The following is a 23,472-nucleotide window of genomic DNA, read 5'->3' as shown; positions in this document are numbered from 1 at the left end:
AGGACCTGCGGCATGCTTTCTTGAGTGCGAGGTGTATTGCGCTGCAGCATGTTTGAACTTTTCGACATGCTCAGCATGTTTTTTTTGTGAAGTTTTCTTCCTGGAGTTTCTTCAAGAACCACTTGGTCCGCATCGAGGGAGCGCGAGGCCTAGCGCCCGCGGAGTTGCCGAGCCCGAAGCGAGTGAGTACGGAAGCCGCGTGGGTGGTCCGAGTTTTCTGTATATATTTTCTCGCTGTCTCTTTTTCGACTCTGGGAGTCGCGGCTCTGGGAGCCGGGTGGCCTGGGGCCACGGGTGCCTTAACGAGCTCGCTGGTATTGCAGCTCGGCACCGGGCGTTCCGACACCGTCCGATACGGTGGGCGCCGATCGCTCAAGCTGCTTTGTGCAGTGAGCGGGGAGGACCACCCCACAACGCTGATGTCTCCTCGCGGCTGCGCGCACGAAACCCGTTTCGGGTCTTTCTTTTGTTGGGGGTCGTCGACCTTCACTGTGGCAGTGAGGCCTAAGGCTATTCATAGCCGCCTGCACCTTGTCAAAAGTGACACGACCACCGGACCGTGGTATTGAGAGGGGGCGCACTTTGCTGGCCACCCGTTTTTTTTAACCTCGCATGAACCGAGCATTCTCGTTCAACTCAAGAAAGGGCTTTGTTCACTCGAACTTTGCATTGCACAGCCGCCCGACACGTTTTGCTAGCGAGTTGAGCATTTGAGCCACGAGGCCCTTGTGTACGCCGTTTCCCCTCCCGTGACCTACGTTAAAGGCATGCGGAGTGTGTTTCGGAAATTTTACAGATCTGGAGCCACTGCGGCTTGCTGTCCTGTGCACATCGTCTCGCCGCCGCCTGCTGCGACGGAGCGGCCTGTATCCTGTTCGCCGCATCCATCCGGGGCAGCCGTGGCGAGACCAGACAGCAGCCACCTCCGGCTGCTGCTGCCCTGGCGACTACTGCGGAATCTTGGCCTGCAGTGGTCAACCGGCCCTCCTCTTCGCGGGCCTGCGGGCACATAGCCCGCGGGCCATGCGAGTCGTCCCAGCGGAGACCTTCACGCCGCCTTCGGAATACCGCGGAAGACTGCGTGCACCCTGTCGGCGTGACCTCCGCTGCACGACCTGCCTCAAGTGCATGAAGACCAGGAGACTCCTCCATAGCATGTAACTTGCAGGCGCGTGGGTCTATTTAAGGTTGGGGGGATGTGGGGACGCCTTCGTCCCCTGCGTTCGCTTTCCCTCAACGCACCCCACTGTTGTTAGCTGCCCCCCCCGAAAAGCACTCCTCTCGGTTCGGTTACTGTAACTAACAAGGGAGGGCGCTCGCGTCGCAGCGACACCAGCGCCACGGATGGCGTTTTGCTGCGCGCTCGCGGGGAGCGACGGGGTCTCTTCTCCCTCGGCATCGGGAAGCGAGCAGACGTTTCGCTCGCAGCTTCGCTCTTCGTCGACGGGCGCCCCCTCGGTCGGAACTTACTCCCGCCGAGCACGTCCCGCTCGACCTCGGAGTTCCCTTTGCCCTACCGTGGGCGGACGTTCGCTCGTAGCCGTGCTGGTGAGTCGGACATCCTAGATTCCTCAGTGTATTTTGTTGCTAGCTGGCGTTATTGTTGCTATAGCAATAAATGCCTTGTTTGTTTCAGCCAGTGTGTCGTTCCTTTGTTCCCGCAGAGCACGGCCCGCCGTGGTCGGCGTGCGCTCAGTAGCGTACGCGACCACGGGGTGGGGTCAGCGCGGTTTTGAACTGAGTCAGCCGTGCTTAAACGGGGAATACCTATTTATCCCCCCCCATTTAAACCCCACAAACTATAGATACGAGTAATGACTTTTATAGGTCATAGTACGTAACGTTTCGCCGCCATTCATGTCTACACATGTTCACTTACATGTGACAGCGTACACCGGTGTTTTGACATCCTAATTTCTTGCTGTAGACCGTGAACGCCGGCGTTTGTGCTCATGGGACACAATGCTTTCGCATTAATAATTCCCGCACATACCCGCAGCGAAACAGGCTGCGGCGATGGCTGTATTTTCAGAGGCGCAGGGAAACGAAACTGCTCTGTTATCTCCGGCAGTGGTTCGAAGCACGCTCGGGTATTAAGCTTTTTACCGCTGGATACCGTTGCCTTGACAACGACGTCCGGATTGGCTGGACAATGGTGTACATCGGAAGTTTCCTACCCCTGGCATCGCTACGTTTTCTGGTGGTGTTTGCTACAAGTAGTCAGAAAAACACTCTAACCTACCACTGCTGCCTTAGTGGGATCACATTCCCCTTCTTGCTGTACGCCAGTTCTCGCAGCCTCGTTTAAGCATTGTCGCGTGATGATCGCAGGAAGTGAGCAGGAGTCGACAGGAGCGGCGTCATTTTCTTTGCTCATGAACAGATCGAGCTCTTTGAGCGCCTGCAATGGCAGAACAATACAGTCTAATGGAAACAGTGTCTCATTCCGAGAGAAATTTTATGAATGATCCACGTGCAGCATTTACCAAAACCCAACATGCCCAGCACCTCCACCAAGCTGTTACTTGTAGGAGCCTTTGTGATAGCTACACGGTGTATCCCATTACTCGATGATTTTTCTTTTAACTGCGGTGAGAAGTTCTGGTTGAGCGCACGGCAGGGCGGATATTTTTTGCGTGATATAATGCAAATCAACGGCGATTAGTTAACTATAACTGTTGGTCAAATGTTTTAGTGGAATCCCCCAAGGTGGAGTAGATTTGTAATAAGGGCGTAATTGCTCATTGGCATCCACCCGAGCGCAGCCATACGGCTACAAAGCAAAGCTATACAGCTTTCTCAGAAACTTCGTAGTTAAAGAAAAATTCGTCCTGGTCCGGGGTTCGAACCCAGGACCACCGCTACACCGGAGCAGTCGCTCTACCAATTGAGCTAACCGGGACGGCAAGCTTATGGTAGGGCGAGAGCGAATTGATCAATAACTCGAAGTTCGAGTTATTGATCAATTCGCTCTCGCCCTGCCATAAGCTTGCCGTGCTGGCTGACCACGACAGTGTCGTATGTATATAGCGTTGTGTATTTTTGTTGTGCAATGTCATGAGCCAAAGCCAGGCAATAAAGAAAAAAAAAGTCCTGGTTAGCTCAATTGGTAGAGCGACTGCTCCGGTGTAGCGGTGGTCCTGGGTTCGAACCCCGGACCAGGACGAATTTTGCTTTAACTACGAAGTTTCTGAGAAAGCTGTATTGCTTTCCTTTGTAGCCGTATGGCTGCGCTCGGGTGGATGCCAATGAGTAATTACTCCCTTATTAACTATAACTAATCAAAAGTTTTATTATTTAGGGCTAAATATTATGTTAATGAATTTAAAGCCAATAACATCGCATGTGAGCCCACTTTTAATGTTTCCAAATCAGTGTTGCTTCGAGATATCGAACCTGAAAAAAACTGTCTTCGAACGCTTCTGAAGTTGGCTTTAGCACTTTGCCCTGTAATCAAATGGCGTCTCTGCATGTGGTGTCGTCACGGCAACAAAGCCAACGCATTCTACGTCATAAAACACGTGGAATGCATAAGTATTTCCTGCAGTTGGTAGAGGGTGGAAGTTGGTGTGTGGACAGGGCTCCATAGCTAGGGGAAGAGGGGTGCAGGGGGTGTTGAGGAGGTGGCTGGTAGGTGGTACTTCTGAAGGGTGGAGGCTTCTCTGTAGCACACACCAGATTTCCTCTTGAGGAGGGGGGGGGGGGGGGGGGGGGAGGTACCGCAGCACTGCTTACGCAGTGAAATCCTAAATTCGGTGTGCCAAAGGCTGTTCCTCAAATTCGACGCAGACCAGCATATTGCCACCCGCATTCAGTGGCCTGTTGCGTGCACAAACAGAACTTTTCACAACGTTGGAACGCCTGTAATATATTCGGCTAAATTGGGGTTGCATTGTAGATGGGCTAGTTTAGCAGCGCAAGAGCGAGGTGCATGGCATATAGAAAAGCTGTTTCACGTAGTTTCACAACCGTGTTTTCTAATTTATCCAGATAAACTACCTACAGTGATATGCTACTGTTTATTACATTTTTGCTCGACAACGTCTGTCATTCATTTCAAGCTTCCAGCTTCCGGTCACAACTTCCGGAATTTATCACATGAATCTATGGAACTCAAACGATCCTAAAATATTTCACGAGAACTTTCGTGCAGTACACGCTGATTTACCTATAATATACGCCGTTATTATCATGACATGACGAACGCGACGGTGTTCTAAAGCGTGGAAGTAGTGGGTTTTGTTTTCAATCAGTAGCCAATTATTAATAACGAGTGAACGGAATCACGCTGGCCGCGTACGGTGGCGCACCTGCATGGCGAGGGCGAGGTTTGTGCCGCACCTCCTGGCCGCCGCGCGCTCTTCGGCTCCGGCCCCCGCAAGGAGAAGGGAGCACTCGAACGCATTGGCCAGGGGCTCCGTGACACGCGCGTGGCGGCGTGACCACTGCTGAAAGGCGGCTGTAGGGAGCGAAGGTTGCTGGGGTGAAAGCTCATCTTCCTGGTCGAAGCGGGATGACACGAAGCGCTCCACACTGCGCATCAGCAGCTCCAGAACCTGCGTGCGGCAGAGGAAGCGACGGTAAGCTTATGTCTATAGCGACTGTTGCAGTGAGAAGAAAAGGCGACACACAAGCCTAGAGTCGAGCTCGCGATGCTGAGTCGATCCGGACATTCCAACCACTGTAGTGGCAGGAAACATGTCCCAAATTGGGTTGAAGTGCATTATTACTCACGGGGCACGTCACTGACATGTCCGGTATGAGCCAACAGAAGTCAGACTCTTTCGATCAACACAACGCGTGGTGCTTGCGGTTTTTGATGCATGCATGTTATAAGCTATGTCTGCGGCTGATAACAGTATTTGCTGATTTGCTGCAAGACCGCTGGGGAAAATTGCTTAATCGCACAGCGGAGCTGCGACAAATAGTTGTACTGGAGCACGCGCCAGCCGCTCTGTGCCGTGGTGCACGATCTTACATGGACACAATACATTCTGGGGCCGATAACCTTCGCCACTGCATGACTTCCTTCGACATATAGACTGGGGGGAAGGGAAAGCTGTGAGTTTCCTTCAGCAACAATCATTTTTATTAATGCACGCGGTTTTCCTCAGTTTCAGGAAAGCCGCCGCGGTATAGCTTTGTGGTTATGGCGCTCGGCTGTTGACCAGAAAGACGCGGGTTCGATCCCGGCCGCGGCGATCGCTTTTCAATGAAGGCAGAATGTAGAGACCCGTGTACTGCGCGATGTCAGAGCACGATGAAGAACGCCAGGTAGTCGAAAGCATCCTGAGCCCTCCACTACGGCATCCCTCATAGCCTGAGTCGCTTGGGGACGTTAAACCCCATAAAACCAAGCCACCACTTTCAGGTGCAATTGTTGGCGTAGCATGTATGTCGTAACATAAGCATTAATGACCTCACCACTTCTCATTTCGTTTCCGCGTTAACGAGGCTGGCCCGAGTCATACGGCAGCGCCTTCTCTATTTCGCTGCTAGCCAAATCAGGCGGATACGGAAAATCAGTTCTCTCAATCCTATCACCATTTTTCTTCGTCTCTTCATTCGGTAGCCTTCATGTGTGTTCCGCACATCTTCGAAAAACGTAGCGCGAAACACAAGACACAGGTAAGGTGAAGACAGGACACGAGCGCTTGTGAAACACCTTACCTGTGTCTTGTGTTTCGCGCTACGTTTTTCGAAGATGCAATTGCTCCGACTAGCCCAGTTCAGCTTACTTGTGTTGTTCCGCACATGCTAGAGCATCTCATCACTAGCGACTTACTAAGGTAAATGGGAGAAGAGATTTCTTTTTTCGCTACGTGACGCTTTATAGAGGACCATTCGGGAGTCATGCTAGTAGCTAACGCGTGGTAAAGGAACGGCTGCCGAAGCATGAACGTCGAGGCGGACCGAGGGACGAGAAAAATAGAATAAAAAAGAATTGGTTTGACGCTGACGCCGCTTGGCGGCCGGTCAGCGATTAAGGCAGCTATGGGATGTGAGTAATGTTTCCAAGCAAGGCGTTGCTCGGTAAGGGGTGTTGAATTTGTGAGAGTGGCTGCATTGTGGGAAGAGTAGGAGAGGGATATGAAGGGTTCGAGAATTTGGACGCGTTGACGAGATGTACAGTCTTTGTCAAAAGTTTAGAGCCCAGGGGGTTCACTTCCAAGCTTTATATTGGGACTCCAGGAGCATTCATGGAAGTCCTACCTATTGTAGGAGGCAGTGCCAGAAATCTTCTCATGTCCAGGAAATTTGGAGTGCTAGAGATCCATTAAAGGGGTAGAGACACCAAATTTTTCTGTTGTATCTCTGGGTTGTAAATAATGCGTAGCGATTCAGTGAGCATGTAACACCATCTTAGAAGCATGAACTCGCATTATATAATTAATAATCGTATTATTTGTACCCAGCAGTTTCGGTTTCGGTTCGTAGTTGCCAGGTTTTGCCAGGCTCTTTCATGACGTCAAAAACCAGACAATGCGTTGTCATTCGTCAGCGATCCTCAAAAATGACACATTTTTCACATTTCTTATCCCAGGGTTTATTATTTACGTCAAGAACACACTTTAGCTCCTTTTTATGACGCCGGCAGACGGGATCCAGGCTGGCCGGGCGGCCGGCATGCTCGGCGTACTTCACGTTCGCACAAGAAAATACATAGCATCCATGATACTAAAGAATGCTTCCTACATTAGAGCACGGGCAATATGCCTCTGCAAAAGTGGATCTTTCGGCAACGACATCGCCTGCGGCAACGCCGGGATCGCGCTCGCGAGCGTGCAGAAAAAAAAAAAAAACTCGTGAGCACTCGTAACCAAGGTTGCTAGGCCGCGAAACCGCAAAACTTGGTCCCGTACGTCAGAAAACTGTGCAATGACGTAGGAAATACTTGCTTGTGTTTTCTTCTCTGTTCCTACGTCACATTGATGCACTAGCGATGGCTCAGACTTCAAGAGTGAGCATTTTCACAAACTTTAAAATGAAATTAAAATATGTTCTAGACCTCCCTTAAATTTAATACTTCGCTCTTATGGTCCTCACATACAAAGGAAACGTATGGCAGTCTTTTGTACAACCTTGGAATTTGATGTCTCTACCCCTTTAAGAACGACACAGTGTGGCTCAAAAGAAAACCCCCTGGGCTCCAAACTTTTGACAAAGGCTATACTACATCTGCTACGAAGAAGGTGCCGACTGGGCGGAGTTGTGACCTTATCTTGAGTGTCACGAGGAGGTGCTCCGCCGCATACGAGTGAATTTACTCACCCTGATGTCTCTCATGTCAGTCACCGTCTTGAACGTGAGTGAGAATAGTGCGTTGCCGAGCAGCACGGTCAGCTTGTTCGCTGTTCTCACTGCTTCCTGGTCAGCAGCAGGTTCACCGCCAGTGGTGGTCATGACAGTGTCGTGTACATCCTGCGCCATCTGGGTGCATCGGGAAAACCACGGGGAAAACACAGCACGAATGAGATTGCGAACGCTGCTATTTCTCGGGCTTGAAGGGACTCTAAAGGGAAGTATGAAACTAAGCAAGGCAGATAGATTCCTCGGGAATACTACTGACGTTTTTTTTTTTCTACGCGGAAAGGTGGCTGCGTATGCTGAGAAAACCGCAAATGAAAGTCCCGAAACCCTTCCACATTCAAATTGCCGGCAAAAAAATGAACTGCCGCGGCGTCATTTCTATGATGTCTTTGCAGTCCAGCAAATCAGCGCCACTTCCAAAGACCGAAAACGCGGTCGGAAACGGAAAACCTAAAACCAACTTATCAGCGGTCACGGCGGCAGCCCGCCTCCAGGGCTCTCCGCGTGCGTCTACGTCTCGATGGAGCGCTCGCGTACTGTAGAAATAGGCGCCACGTGTGCGAAACTTCTTTACTGTGGACAATCGTAGACTACATAACAAATTCCTGATCGCGCTCACGCATGCATACATCGGCGACGATAACGGGAGCGTGTGGCCTTCGGTGCGTTCACGGTGTACACCGCGGGTGCGTTGTATGTTGTCGTGAATTGCACACACGTAAGTTTATTAGCATCCTTATAAGCACGCGGTCAGCAGTAGCGCTATAACGTATTACATTTAGCACCACATCTGAGCGAAAAATTACACGCCCATTTCTCATCGAGCGGTGCACTGTGCTGTCAATTATCGTGTGTTTGTTGATTGAGCACGTAGTTAGGATGATCACAGACAACGATTTCTACTTTCGTGAATTGCTACCTGTGAGTTGTAAGTGGAAATGAACCAGGATACGTTCCGCTCAGCTCTTTTGCCTGCCGGCTATAGATGTCGGCAGATGTTGCACGCTTAATTTTGACCGTTGACCTTGACGAACACGCATCAGCTGGTTAAACGTTTTTCGCGCGGACGAGTGGGCACTAGTTCATCGTAAAACTAGCTGAAAGAGGTAACACCTCTTTGCCTCTTTCCTTCAATAATTTTCATTTGATAGTCCAGCCTCTGTCCTGTTTTCCTGTCTTTTCCTGATAAGAATGAGTTGCGCATACATAAAGAACGAACACAGGAAAGACGATGGAGACGGAAAGACGGGGATTGCGCTCTTTCCGTCTTCATCGTCTTTCCTGTGTTCGTCCCTTATGTACGCGCAACTCGTATGTATGCGCCGCTCATTACAATAGCCTTAGGGTCTCTTCATTGTTAGTCACGGGCTGAATAACTGCGCGTTTACCTGCTGTGTCTGGGCGATGTTAACCAAGCGCATCTGGTTTGTTCTCGCCAACTGGGTGTCGTCGCTCTGCGGGGCACCCTTTTTCCGAATCCGCGTGAAGAGGTGCGTCAAGGTGCCGACTTCCCTGTAGCTGGACTGTCTCCCGACGAACAGGCCCCTGCATGAAGCCAGTGAGGGCACCGATTTGTGCTGCGCAGCTCCTGCACAGTCATCCTATATCATTCATCCACACTGCGTCCATAAAAGCATGCCAGTGCTGGACTCTGTGATTCCATCGGTCGATAAAACACGGAGACGACACACAAATAGAAGGGCCCACTGTACTAGAAATATATCTTAGAAGAACTTGTTGTTGGGCTAGTTGGTAGTTATTCATAATTAAATTCAAAGGCGCCAAACCATACGCACACACACACACACAGGAGAAGAAAGACGAGACAGAGCGCTCTGTCTCGTCTTTCTGTGATTCCAGTCAAGTCTGCAAAGTAATGAAACGAGCCTCCTATCGCGCGGAAGTGCATTTCCGGGGATCCCCTATGGCAGAATAAATCTTGGTCAAGGGGGTAATTACCTGTTATCATCTACTTCGGCGTAGTCACACGGGTACAAAGGAAAACTACACAGCTTTGTCAGATTATTTCTCAGGGTCATCGAGCGAGGCGACCAGCTTTCTTCTCGACCGGCTGCGGAAACTGTGATAGCAGCGGTGTTTGGCGAGTCCTGCAGTATTCCACCTGTTGTTAAGCGAAATGGCACTACTCTGATTTCGGAGTCAGCCCTGATGACCTAACAGCCTCTAGCATGGTCCGAATTTTTTTTAGGTTACCGTCAAAGGTGGAGAAGACGACGACGTCATCAAGCACATATCCAACAATTCTGGGCAAAAGCAATTTTGAACGGGAAAGAGTTTATGAACGGAAATTTTTTTTATGTATTGAAAGAGTTCACTGTAACGATCAATATATCCGCACATCTCTCGTCGGCAGGCTGGTATTTTGTTTTGCTATTAACGCCTTTGCTGTCGTCAGGAACGTTTCCCATTGGTTTTTAATGGTAGTCTTAACTGCTGGATGCGAGCGATGGAAAAAAACTTTACAAGGAAGATTTGCATTTGACGAGGAGACGCCTCTAGTCAAATGCATGACCTTCTTGTCTTCGGTCAATGAGGTCTGCTCGACAAAAAGGCGCGTCATTTCTTCCACATAGGCAGGCAGTTACAGCCTCTTTTGGATGCTGAATGCGAGACTGCAGAACCTGGGCTGGGTAGGATAACTTTATTTAGCTCTATATAGCTTTTATGCGGTCAGACGAGTCCATCCGCAACGGTCGGTTGCCCCTATTCCAGGGCTCCGCTGGTTGCTGCCGTCAGCTGAGCTCGCCGTATCAAACCGATCTGGTCATCACGGCAGTCGCTGGAGAGCAGACCCTCCCATTGCTCCGCACTTGGGTTTAATATAACTGGGACTACGTCTACTTTTTGACATGCCCATGTTATGTGATACAGTGTAGGTTTTTCATGGCACCACGGACAATTGTGTGCGTAGAGTGTGGGGTGAATTTTACTTAGTGTGTTTAGATTTGGATATGACCCCGTTTGAAGTTGTCTCCATGTGACAGCCTCTGGTTCGTTCTTTCCGGACGACGCATGAAAACGTCGTCAAAAGCTTTCTTTTAAATGCGTCCCACGTCGCTAAAGAAGTTTCATGGTTTCCGTACTAATGGTCCGAACTGATCCTTACAGTGCGAAAAAAGTACGTCAATTTTGCCAAATAATCCCATTTGTTGAAAGGGGCCACACGATCGTATACTGGCCAATCCATTTTTCAGGATCTTCGGTTGGGGGCTCACGGGGCGTGTGAAGAATAAGGATGGTGTCGTAGTCATAGCTGACGTTAAAGGGGAAGCTTCTTTCTGTACCCAGAGCGTCCACGCAAAAGCTCATGGAACTAGGAGTATTCAACACCTATAACGAACACAGCGAAGCGGCCACATTCTTTCAGAAAGTCAGGCTAGCACAATCCAAGGTAGGAAGGCACCTACGAACGAGACTTAGCCACCGAGACGCAATGAGAGAGATCAAGAATTCGACTGACATACCACAAAATATTAGCGAAACGTTCGTGGTCAGCCCTGTACCAAAAAACATGAGCCCCCTGCACAACACAGGGAGGAGAGAGGCTAGGGCAAGAGCCCTAGGCAGAAGCCTGGCAAAGAAATCAAACGTCCTCTGCGTAGATGCTTCCACGTACAGAGAGAGAAGCGGTGGTCGTAGCCATCGTTAACAACCAGGGAACAGAAATATCCAGCATGTCAATTAGGACTGGGGATATAGACAGGGCAGAGGAGGTGGCAATAGCTTTAGCCATCACGGAAGCAAACAGAAACAACAAAAGCTACACAATAGTAACAGACTCACAGGCTGCATGCAGACGCTTCTAAGGGGAAGAATAAGCAAGCAGGCCGGCACCCTCCTCAGGGAGGCGACAAATCTAAAAAACAAGCAGAATGTGGTATGGGCCCTTTGGCACGGAGGAGTGGAGGGAAACCTCAAAGTCGACGCGATAGTTCGAGGTTACACAAACCGAGCGAGCGACGACATGGGAGAAACCAACACTACTCCGAACAGCTACGGAGAGCTCACCATGTTTTGGAAGTTAGGACGCCGTAAATACCCGCTTCCCCACAAGACACTCACAAGACATCAGGCAACTACATGGAGACGGCTACAAACAAACCCATAACCAAGTCGCTACATATACAGTAAGATTTGGCCTACGCAATACACTCCAGAATGCATGTGGTGCGGAGAGATAGCCACCCTCTACCACTCCACATGGGGCTGTCGGGCGAGCCCGATAGAGCCCAAAGTTACAAACCCGTCAGTCGAGCAGTGGGAGGAGCTTCTGTCCAGCTCCGACCCGCAAGAACACCTTACGCTGGTTGAGCGGGCCGAGGAGGCAGCAAGAACCAATGGGATCCTGTACCTAGGAACACCACCTGCTGCTCAAGACCCCAAACCCTAAACCCCGTCCCATTTTGCGGGATAAAGTTTTATACTACTACTACTTCTGTAGCTGGGTGCGGTCCGAGAATGGTCCGTGCACTGGTGGCAGCCCTTGAAGTCGATCCCTTACAAAAATGGCTTTAGACAGTCTATAGACTGTCCATAGTCTTTTGTCTATAAAGTCTATAGACATCCTATACACAAATTCTATAGACAAATCTATAGGCAATACAAATCCTATAGACAATCTAAAGAATTATGGCCATTATGGCCATATGACTTTTGTAAATGGACAATCTATAAGCTATGAGTAGACGAAAGGAAATATCTATAGGAAGGCAACAGAGTCTATAAGAGGTCTGCATGCAGTTTACAGACCATTTCTATAAGAGATAGCTAGCTTGGAGGTCTGGATATAGGTCCTCTAGGCCGAAGTGAAGCAGGCATCGTGTCACGTCTTCCAGCAGGGGTCAGGAACGTGAACGGGTCCCAGCACCTCCGCCAGATATGTCACTGAAATGAACTCCTTATTGGGCTTACTTGCACCCACAAAGAATTAATCAACTCGGCGGCAGTAAAAAGCCCGCCCGGCGATCGTCGAAGGACCACCGCTCATGGCCGCGCTCAATTTCAAACTGACGAAGAACTTTCGAGGTATAAGGAGGAGCGGAAAGCAACTGCAACAATTTCGTATACCGCTTGGTGAGGAATTCTACACAGAAAAACGTGCTGAATCCGATTTTTTTTTCTTAAATGAAAAAAAAAATCCCAAGAAATGCATGGTTCAAATGGGACCGCCCCCTCAAAGAGTGACCGATAAAACAGCCCCTGCATGAGCACCACCACCATGCCGACTTGAGTCCAAGATAATGCGTTTATAAAACGGACTTTTATGCGAAGCATATTGCTAGAGCTACCACTCACGCCGTCGCCGTGGGACCCCCACGTGACACCGTGACGTCACACCACGTGACACCGTGACGTCACACCACGTGACATCGGATGAGAGAGCCGGCCTCCACCTCGCGCCGTCGCCGTGGGACCCCTAGCCGTCACGCCACGTGACACCGTGACGTCACACCACATGACATCGGATGATGTCATGTGGTGTAGAATTCTGTGTAGAATTCCTTCCTTGACATAGCGCTAGATGATTTTTCAACCGGAGAATCCCGAGGACCAGTGTCCGTAAACAGCCTGTGGGTAAAACTAAAGAATGCGATTGCGCACTGCGAATCCAACTTCATTCCGACAAGACAGAAAAGAATTAAACACAAAGCTCCGTGGTTAACACGTTCAATAATTCACCTGAAAAGAAAATTGCGTAGAAAGAGAAAAAGAAAAGGCAATAGATTAGAGGTGGTTGCGCTGTCAAGTCAACTGAGGTTGGAGATCAGGGCAGCAAGCAGGTTATTTTTTTACCGACACATTAGCAAATTTCTTGAAAACACAACCGCAGAAATTCTGGCGATATTTGGCGCAACCAAGAGACCACACCAGAAAATTAGAAATTGCTGGCATAGTCGTCGAGGACGAACACGAAATAGCCAATTCCTTCAACACGTACTTCCAATCAGTTTTCACGCGAACAAATGCGGTAAGCATAGCTGAGACAACTTTTGATTCTCTGATGCCCGAGATAATAATAACTGAGGAAGGCGTGCTAAACTTACTTCTGCAGGTTGACACGAAAAAATCATCCGGCCCAGATAGTATTCCAAATCTGTTTTTGAACCGATATGCGCAGCAGATATCCCCTTTCCTGCATACTATATTCATCGAGTCACTGAAAACTGCCACGCTCCCTGCTGACTGGCTTCGCGCGAAAATAATACCCATTCATAAACACGGAAACAAATTAGTAGTTGACAACTACAGACCAATATCGCTTACAAGTGGTTGTTGCAAGCTTATGGAGCACATTATTAACAAAGCAATTATGAGTTACTTGGAAGAAAACAACTTATTGAATCCGACCCAACACGGTTTCCGAAAAGGGCTGTCCACAGTCACGCAATTATTAGAAATAACGCATGACTTCACGAGAGCAATCAATTCCCGAGAACAAGTTGACAGCATTTTTATTGATTTTTCTAAGGCTTATGACCGTGTTGTGCACTGTAAATTAATTCACAAACTAAAGCTCCTTGGCATTAATTCGGAAGTAATAGCATGGATAGAAGCTTATCTGTCAAATCGCACCCAATATGTGGTTATAAATAATAATGAATCTGAGAACCTCGAAGTAGTTTCAGGTGTACCGCAGGGATCCGTCCTGGGACCTTTATTATTCCTTATATATATTAATGATGTTAGCTCTTGTATTGTCGATGGGGTGAAAATCAGGCTTTTTGCTGACGACTGTGTGATTTACACAGTCGTGCGGGGAGTCGAGGATCAATGGAAGCTCAATATGTCATTAAATAACATTTCTCTCTGGTGCGAAACGTGGGGCATGAAAATAAACGCAGAAAAAACTAAGTATTTAAGTGTAAGTCATAAAAAATCGTTGTTAAGGTTTAGCTACACATTAGGGGGGTCCGTTCTCAGCCAAACAGACACTGTTAAGTATTTAGGGGTAACACTTACACGCACAATGAAATGGGATGTACATATTAACAACACCTGTGCAAAAGCGTTTAAAACACTAGGATTTTTACGAAGAAAATTAGGCAAGGCTCCTCCTGAAGTAAAACTTAAAGCCTACAAAACTCTAGTGCGACCAATTCTGGAATATGGTCGCATAGTCTGGAACCCGCATCAACAGTACCTGACAGATTCATAGGAAAGGGTGCAAAATAAAGCACTACGATTTATCTACTCGAAGTACTCCCGGTTTGAAAGTGTCAGTGCTCTTAAAACACAAGCAGGCATTCCCACACTTGCGAGCAGGCGTCGTGTTGCCGCCATGAAGTTTCTTTTCATGCTTTACCATGGGTCGCTGCGCATCAACAAAGATCAGTATCTGCAGCCACCACACCGTCACACTAAACGAAAAATCATAAGCACATCCGGCCATACGTCACACGGTGCAATACTTTTAAGTTTTCTTTTTTTCCGTCGTCCGTAGAGATTTGGAATTCATTGCCGGGGGATGTTGTTGACGACGATTCTGTGTCTAGCTTTGTCAATAAGGTAGAATCTTTGTTTCACTCAGTGCCATAATGCGGAAGCTTTTTTTTTTATTTTTTTTCCTGCTCTTTTCTACCGTCTGATTTTGGTTGGAATGATGTTCTGTTTCAGATAACAAGTTCTAGTGTTAATATATTTTACAAAGTGTTGTACATTGGGAATACCTTTGTAACCCACTGCCTGTATAGGCCTGTCAAAGGCTTACAGTATTGCTAAATAAATAAATAAATAAAATAAATGAGAGAGCCGGCCTCCACCTCGCGCCGTCGCCGTGGGACCCCTAGCCGTCACACCCGCGCATTCCCGCGCATTTCGAACGCGCGTTCACACTCGGTGTAGGTGAAACGCTCGCTCCACCGGGCAGGCAGACGCGGCTTCCGTGGCAATCCAGGCGCTCACCCAACGCGCGTCTGGGGGTTAGTCGGCGTTCCGCTGTAGCCATGCCGTTGCCTTCCCCCACGACGAAGGCTTCCAGTGGTTGTATTAAAATGACCAAGTATTCAACCAAGGAAAGCCATGTATACCAAGCCTATAGCCACTAATATGCTTCGCATTCCCCAGGCTTAGCCAAGCTGAGCCTCAGCAATTTTTTCTCTCCTCAGATGTAGAAGCGGCAACGGCTCTTTCGAGCGGTGGGCTGTGATACATCATAGGCGCTCTGCTCGCTGTCACTTACGGTCAAACGGATGCGGCTAACACAGCACCAGAGAGCGTAGGCACCATCGTGAACCGCATACACACCTCACAAAGTTCTGGGCGCGCGAGCCTGGATCTGCTGTGCGCTATAAAAACTGTCCTGCTGTGCGCTATAAAAACTGTCAAACAGACGTGTAGCAATGTTCGGCCTACTTTGCGCTGCGCGACACTCCGAGCTCCCGGAATGAATTATTAGGCTTCCGGACATGAAAAATATGGCCACAGTACTGAAAAACATCGGGCAGGGGGCGAAAAGTTCAATAAAGTTTATATATTATTCAGTGCGCTAGCACGAAAGCTTTCAATCTAAAAAAAAAATCGTCTGTCTGAAGCTAGCTAGACCTGCAGAAATAAAATAAACATATCCGCGACTACACCGCGCCTGGGTCTCGAACCCCTGACGGCGCGAACAGATCACCTTCGCTGGCCAGTGCACGAGAGCGCTATGCTATCGCCGCTTTTTCTTCTTTAAACGTAGTACTTATTAAAGTGATACAATGTTAATTAAGCGTACATGAACTGTGTACAAACCATGAGGAAAACTATGGCATATCAACACCTTGCATAATACGACACACCTGAGCAGCAAAGGACTAGAAAAAGGCGATGAAGAGTACAGCATTAAGAATGAGTGCCACTCCGGTTGAAACTCGGTCTGGGCATACACTTCCTTTCGATGAACAGACACACAATGTCGGTCCATCGGGCGTGTTTAACAGAGGCTATGTAGTCCAATTAGAAAGAACACGTCTGAGGGTTCATCAACCAATTGCCGCTGGTGCAATGAGATATCGTAGACAATGCGGTGTCGAACTTCCTTTTTTTCAATGCCCGCTGCAAGATATCCCCGAAAAGTATTGCACCTTCAATTGACGAAACAATTCTCAATCGTTTCTGGCGCATCGCAAAGGCTGCAGTTGCCGTAGACACAAAAATGCCGTTTTTCTCTAACCATGTTTTAACGAGCAATGTCTCGCTATGTAGATTATAGAATTATCTATTTGTACTCGGTGAGAGAGGCATATTTTACTAACTCTTTTGAGTATCTCATGTCCCAGTGAATCAAAATACACATAGTGGTACATGCGTGGTTCACCATCCATGTTGAACTTCCACTTTCTCGCGCTGTGCATTGCATGTCGTAGTCTTCAACTTCCATCCGTGCGCAATGAATCCAGAACGGATTCATTAAACGGACCCAAAACTTCATTGCCTATGGTGGGCTACACGCTTCTCAGTAAATAAGGGGACTAACAGTAATAGTTAAACTAGTTGGCACATATCAGCTGCATTCTGATGCGCTACACCGCTGACAATGCTATGCCGAAAACAGCGCTCTTCTAACTAAAAAAGCCTGTATTAAAAAAATTGCTGAACATTTTATGTGAAACACCCGGTATAGTTTCCTACTGGCTAAAAACGGCTGATGCTGACGTCATGAACACACCATACTTGGGGTAACATTTTCTTCTAACCTTACTTGGGATTCACACGTTCAAAAGTTAACTAATAGTCTCTCGTCAGTGACAGGCGCAATCTGTCGCTGCCGCACTTTTCTTCCTTGTAAAATAATCCTTGTAAAATAGGGCACGGCAGCTGGGCTTGCGCACAGATGGATAACCCGCTTGTCTTCCTCGTGCAGATCATTGCCAGCCTGCTGGTGATACCGTCGGGATGCCAACAACCACGTCAGCACTTCCAGTACGAACTTGTTCATGTGCTATGGAACGACAACGTTTCAACGCCCCTGATCCTACGATCTGCGGATGGATTTCGTCACCTACCATCGCCAACGACTAGCGGCAGCGACAGTGTGGTCTTCAAGCCATGCTTAGCGGCGCTGCAAGCTTCCTGGGCTATAAAAGTCGTCAACGAAGGATTTCAGACCAAAGGGCACGGCAGCTGGGCTTGCGCACAGATGGATAACCCGCTTGTCTTCCTCGTGCAGATCATTGCCAGCCTGCTGGTGATACCGTCGGGATGCCAACAACCACGTCAGCACTTCCAGTACGAACTTGTTCATGTGCTATGGAACGACAACGTTTCAACGCCCCTGATCCTACGATCTGCGGATGGATTTCGTCACCTACCATCGCCAACGACTAGCGGCAGCGACAGTGTGGTCTTCAAGCCATGCTTAGCGGCGCTGCAAGCTTCCTGGGCTATAAAAGCCGTCAACGAAGGATTTCAGACCAAAGGGCACGGCAGCTGGGCTTGCGCACAGATGGATAACCCGCTTGTCTTCCTCGTGCAGGTAAGAAAGCCTTTTGGGAAATGTTTTAGATCCAGCGAGCGTTGCCTTGTTGTGCTGCCGTGCCCTGCGGTACTTCTTGATACAGTGTGCGATGTGGTGCATATATTGAAATTGTTACTACTTGCGGGTGACGTTGAGACAAATCCTGGGCCTGATATGAAAGAACTTTCTCAACAGCTACGACAGATAGCCGATGACATAAAAACAATAAAAGAAGAAAGGTTAACATCTATAGACAACAAACTAGAACGCCTTACCCTACATGAAGACAAGCTTTCGTCATGTACTGAGCATGTTGCAAATCTTCAGCAGCTCGTATTGTCTCTGGAATTAAAAGTAGACGATCTCGAAAACCGCTCCAGAAGATCGAATATTATAATTTATGGCATGCCTGAAGAGGAAGAAGAAAATAGCGACTCGCTGGAGCGAGCTGTGAATCAAAAAGTTGTTAAAGAATCCTTAAAACTGGAAGAAGTTGCAATAGAACGCATTCACAGACTAGGTAGACCAGCAGAAGACAAAACAAGGCCTATAATACTGAAGCTTCTAGATTTCAGGGACAAAACGAACATTTTACGTAACTGCCACAAATTAAAGGGCACCGAGTTTACCATAAGTGAAGATTTTTCGCCTCGTGTCCGCGAAATCAGAAAAAAGCTATGGAAATACGGGAAACCAAAAAAAGATTGCGGTGAAAAAGTGTCGCTGGTTTTCGACAAACTAAAGATAAACGGTGAATTGTACTTTTGGGACAACGAAAAATGTGAAGTGTCACCAATTGCAGCTCATCGGGTTCCACCTTTACTAACCGAGGCAAAAAACCAAGACACAAGTACACGGGCTCTACGCACGCGCCGTCCACAACGTCCCAAATAACTTTCGTGAACATTAATGCGCGTAGTATTATCAATAAGCTCGGTCCCTTGGAGTCTTTATTATTAGGTTTAAAACCAGAATTCATGGCTATAACAGAAACTTGGCTGACAAGAGAAATCAAAGACTTTGAAGTAATTCCCCCCAACTACTCCATAGCACGCAAGGACAGGCTGACGCGAGGCGGAGGCGTGGCATTAGTGATAAGAAAAGATATACATTTCGTTACGTTACCTGAAGTTGAGGGGGTTGAAGCAATTTTTTGCAAACTCTGCTTTTCTGATTCTTCAATTGTTGTGGGTTGCGTCTATCTTAGTCCTTGTTCTGATCCTATCATACTTCATATGCAGCATCATGTTAAGGGGGCGAGACTAATACTTTTAGGGGATTTCAATCTTCCTGATATTAACTGGAATACACTGCACCATACCTCACCTTGCGCTGATGTTGTTTTTGATATAATGCTTTCTTTTAACCTCTCGCAAATTGTAACAGAACCCACACGTGTGCAAGGAACCAGCTCCAATGTTTTAGATTTAGTTTTCCTGAGTAGTCACTTCTCCTGTCCAGAAACAAAGGTTGAAATTTTAGATGGCCTGTCTGATCACAAACTTGTAATGTGTTCTGTCCCGCATCATCATAGTGCCCCTTGTTTTCCATCTACAATAACGTACCCAGACTACAACCGAGCTGACGACACTACCATACTTGATGCTTTATCACATGAACTAACACCGTTTCAGCAACTCTCAGATGACATTAATACTGACATAGAAACATTGTGGCAGGGATTCAAAAACGTTGTGTCATATTGCGTTACTAATTATGTGCCTACCAAGACTAAGAGAATACGCAAACGTAATCCATGGATAACTCGAACCGTAATTCATGCCAAGCGAAAAGTTCGACGGCTGAAAAAAGTGCAGAAACGCCATCCATCACCAAAAAGAATTGAAAAAATAAACTCGGCCATCACTGATTTAAAAACCAAAATAAAAACAGCTAAAACATTTTACTTTACTAATACGCTGACTCGTTTCTTAAAAGATGCTCCCCAAAAGTTCTGGCGTCACCTGAACCCTAAATCACGAAAAGATAACCAAGCTTCTCCAGAGGAAAACAGAAATATTGCAACCACGCTGAATAACTACTTTACTTCTATTTTCACTACAGACAACAGAATTAAGCCTCGTATTAGTTTTTGCTCAGGAAATAATTTAGAACCCCTTACTGTAACAGAAGCAGGAGTGTTAAACCTCTTATTAAACTTGGACACAAAGAAAGGATCAGGACCTGATGGAATCTCTAATATTTTCTTGCGTAGTTATGCCGAATGGGTAGCAAAATATTTAGTAATACTTTTTAACAAGTCATTGTCATCGCACACCATTCCTAAAGAATGGAAACTAGCTAAAGTGACACCTATACACAAAACAGGAAGCATATCAGATCCCTCAAATTTCAGACCAATTTCACTAACAAGCACTGTATGCAAGTTACTAGAGCACATTATCTTAAAGCACATAACAACCTACTTAGAGGAAAATCAAATTTTAACACCTTTTCAGCACGGCTTTCGGAAAGGAGTTTCTACAGTCACACAACTAATCGAACTTACACATGACATATCCTTCGCTATTGATCAGCAGAAACAAATCGATCTCATTTTCTTAGACTTTTCGAAAGCTTTCGACCGCGTTTCGCATTCCAAACTTATTATGAAACTTAATGCAACCCTTGGAGCTGGCCCTATAGTAGATTGGATCGTTGATTATTTGACTGACCGTACTCAATTCGTCGAAATTAACAATGTTAAGTCCGAAACAACTAATGTTACATCCGGCGTGCCACAAGGTAGTGTTCTTGGCCCAGTATTATTTTTAATTTTTATAAACGACTTACCTACTAGTATTTCTCACAATATTAAACTTTTTGCTGATGACTGTGTACTTTACCAGGAAATTAACTGCGTCAATGACCATATAGCTTTAAATAACGCTTTAACAGCAGTGACCAAGTGGTGTGAAGAATGGCAGATGACTATTAATGAAAAAAAATCAGTTGCTTTATCCGTAACCAGAAAGATACACAAATCAAATTTTCAGTACACATTAAACAATATTCCTCTTGATTCGGTGTCCGAATATAAATATTTGGGATAACACTAACCTCTGACCTCAGATGGGATTCTCATGTTAACAATGTCACATCAACCGCCTTAAAACAGTTATTTTTCATTAATAGACGCCTCAAACTAGCACCATCAGAAACAAAGCTTCTTGCATATAACACATATGTCAGACCAATTCTAGAGTATGCTAATGTTGTTTGGTTTCCTTTCACTAACAAGCTCACTAAACAAATAGAAGCAGTGCAGAGGAAGGCGGTCAGATGTATATTTAATAGACACAGGTTGACAGACTCACCAACAGAACTAATCAAACACGCAGGACTACTAACCCTTCAAAACAGAGCAAAACTAGCGCGCCTTAAAACCATGTACCAACTCGTACACAATCAATTAAAAGTCGCCACTTCAAGATACATATCACAATCACAAACGCGACAAACACGTAATAAACACATACACACTCTAAACGAGTTTTCATTCCGTACTGACACTTTCAAATATTCATACTTCCCTCGTGCTATACGCGAATGGAACACCTTGAACACATCCATTGTTAGTAGTCCATCATTGAATTCCTTTAGCACACGTGTGGAAAATCAACTACTTATATCTTAGTATTTATTGAGTTCATATATGTCATTACCAAGTTATTCCTTCCGTTTGTGTTTTCACTTGTGGTATTATTGTCCGCCAAAATCATGTCACATGCTCCTCACTCTGGTTTATTTGTTATTCGTATCTTCTAATGTATAATCTCGTGTTATATTTTTTATGTACTTTGATTAATTACCATTGCTATTTTTTTGTGTGCCTCTGTACTTTGAATGCCCTCCCTGTTACGATCCCTGATGGGATTGACAGTATCGAATAAATAAATAAATAAATAAATAAATAATACTTCAGATATATAATGCGCTATTTGCCTCACGCATCAGTTACTGTTCCTTAGTTTGTCTCACAGCTACTAAAACAAACATAGAGAAAATTTCACTGCTCCAAAAGAAAGCCATTTGTCATATTGCGAATCTTGATTACTTAGCTCATACTCGACAAGCTCTCCAGGCACATAATGTTGTAAGGATTCAAAATATGTACGAATTGCGAATTCTGTTGTCATATTATTTCCCTTCCAGCTTCAGATCAATGGTAGAAGGTACCACACTGCTAAAAGAAAATAGCAATCCAGTAAACACACGCAACACAGACAAATGGCTAGTACCCTTTTTTCCAACAGACTACAGGCTGCAGTCACTAGAATACAATCTTCCCACAATTCTCAACAAATACAAAGACACGAATAAATCTACCAAAGCTACACTATGTCATTATCTTGCAATGATGTAATCTGATATTTTTTCTCTTAGCTGGAAATTTCTTTCAAATTTTCCTCAGTTTGTTTTACAAATTTCTCGTTTAAAGCGTTAATAAAGTATGCAAGATTTGCTGTCATTTATTGAGTTGATTGTATGCATATTTCATTGCAGTTAGTGATACTTGCCTGAATTGATATTTTTGGTGTCCTTTTAATATAACTATATGTTCACTGCATTTACTTGAATCCATGATACTCTTGTGTTTCGTTTTATACATGTATCAACTGTTAGATTCTCGATGCATATGAATATTCTTTTAATGTGTGCTGTTATGCCTTGTAACGGCTGGCTGGGCCTCGTCAAGCTGTTTACGAACAGCTTTTAGCCCAGGCAGCCGACCAGAACCTTCTGGGAAATAAAATTGAATTGAATTGAATATAATGCGAGCGAAGCGATCTTTTCACAATTAACATGGCGACGCTGCAAAAACGGCATCATTGAATGTGGCGCTCGCTTAGGCGAGGCCTCTCCTGCGGAGCACACTTAGCTAAATGTGCCGCCACAGAATGCTAGTGCACGTGCTACCTGTTTGTCGGCGAACTGCGTACGGCCATCTCCAGCGTGCGCCTATCGACGCCTGCTGATCCAAACGTAGCCAGCAGGTCCTCCACAACGGCATCCCCTGTGCGTCCAAGCAAGGCGTCGGCCCTCGCGATGGCCGCTGCGAAGCAGCTCATGTGGCGACGGCCGAACGTCGTCACAAGCTGGACAGGTCTCTTGAAGATGGGTGCCATCTTATTCTGGAATAGCTGGTGCAGGTTACGAGCCATGTGGCGATCAGCAGCGTAGGGGTGCAGAACTCAGTGTGGCGCCCTCCTTGGTGCAACTCCTTCAGTCGCAGCGAGATGAAGAAGAGGAAAACAAAGCTCGCGCTGGGCCGACTGTGAATACGTGACGCAACGGCACGGTTCCACTTCCCTTCGCGCCCGATCCTTGCGCTCACAGCAGAAGCGGTGGCTGGGTTGGCGTCTCTTCGACGACTCGTGCGCAGCGGCTTAGCGAGTATCCAAGCTGCATAGGGCGGCCAGTTCTTGTTTCCGACGAGGCGACGCTTTCCTTTACCGGCGGCTGCTACACAAGAGCATTTCAGACCCTTATGGGTGGATAGCGTGGATAGAGGATGAGCGGTTTACTCTTTTTGCTGTACACTTACCGCGTTGTGTAAGCTTGCCCCGGAGGCCGCGTTTCAGTGCAGGTGAAACGCAAAATGCGGCCTTATGGCGTGTAACAGCTGTACGCCCCATTCCAGCTGTCATGTGCCTTGTGTCGTGCGCGTGTGTTAGTACCGTGCTCTGCAAGACCTTCACGCG

General features: G+C 46.9%; 2 protein-coding genes across 2 annotated transcripts in view; one reads left to right on the top strand and one right to left on the bottom strand.

The window, feature by feature from the left end:
• The window catches only part of LOC149340445 (uncharacterized), a 69,098-nt gene extending 45,870 nt beyond the window's left edge, over positions 1 to 23,228 (bottom strand). The window contains exons 1-5 of the mRNA XM_089551128.1: positions 22,688 to 23,228; positions 8,700 to 8,856; positions 7,273 to 7,431; positions 4,311 to 4,556; positions 2,243 to 2,401 (exon numbers count right to left, since the gene is read on the bottom strand). Coding sequence (XP_089407254.1) covers positions 2,243 to 2,401; positions 4,311 to 4,556; positions 7,273 to 7,431; positions 8,700 to 8,856; positions 22,688 to 22,932 — 966 coding nt within the window. The 5' untranslated portion in view covers positions 22,933 to 23,228. The remainder of the gene's footprint in view (positions 1 to 2,242; positions 2,402 to 4,310; positions 4,557 to 7,272; positions 7,432 to 8,699; positions 8,857 to 22,687) is intronic.
• On the top strand, positions 17,135 to 18,661 carry LOC149340446 (uncharacterized). Its single transcript, XM_089550026.1, has one exon. The coding sequence runs from the start codon at positions 17,144 to 17,146 to the stop codon at positions 18,659 to 18,661; it is 1,518 nt and encodes a 505-aa protein (XP_089406152.1). The 5' UTR covers positions 17,135 to 17,143.
• Positions 23,229 to 23,472: the final 244 nt, after the last annotated feature.

The sequence above is a fragment of the Amblyomma mixtum genome, chromosome 6, assembly GCF_055824585.1.
Source record: "Amblyomma mixtum isolate Tamu chromosome 6, ASM5582458v1, whole genome shotgun sequence".
In the NCBI taxonomy this organism is placed as follows: Eukaryota; Metazoa; Arthropoda; class Arachnida; order Ixodida; family Ixodidae; genus Amblyomma; species Amblyomma mixtum.
This window is presented reverse-complemented; position numbering and strand designations above follow the sequence as displayed.

What these genes read in the sequence shown, in the direction of transcription:
- LOC149340446 (XM_089550026.1), top strand. Translation starts at nt 17,144, where the DNA reads ATGGATAACCCGCTTGTCTTCCTCGTGCAGATCATTGCCAGCCTGCTG.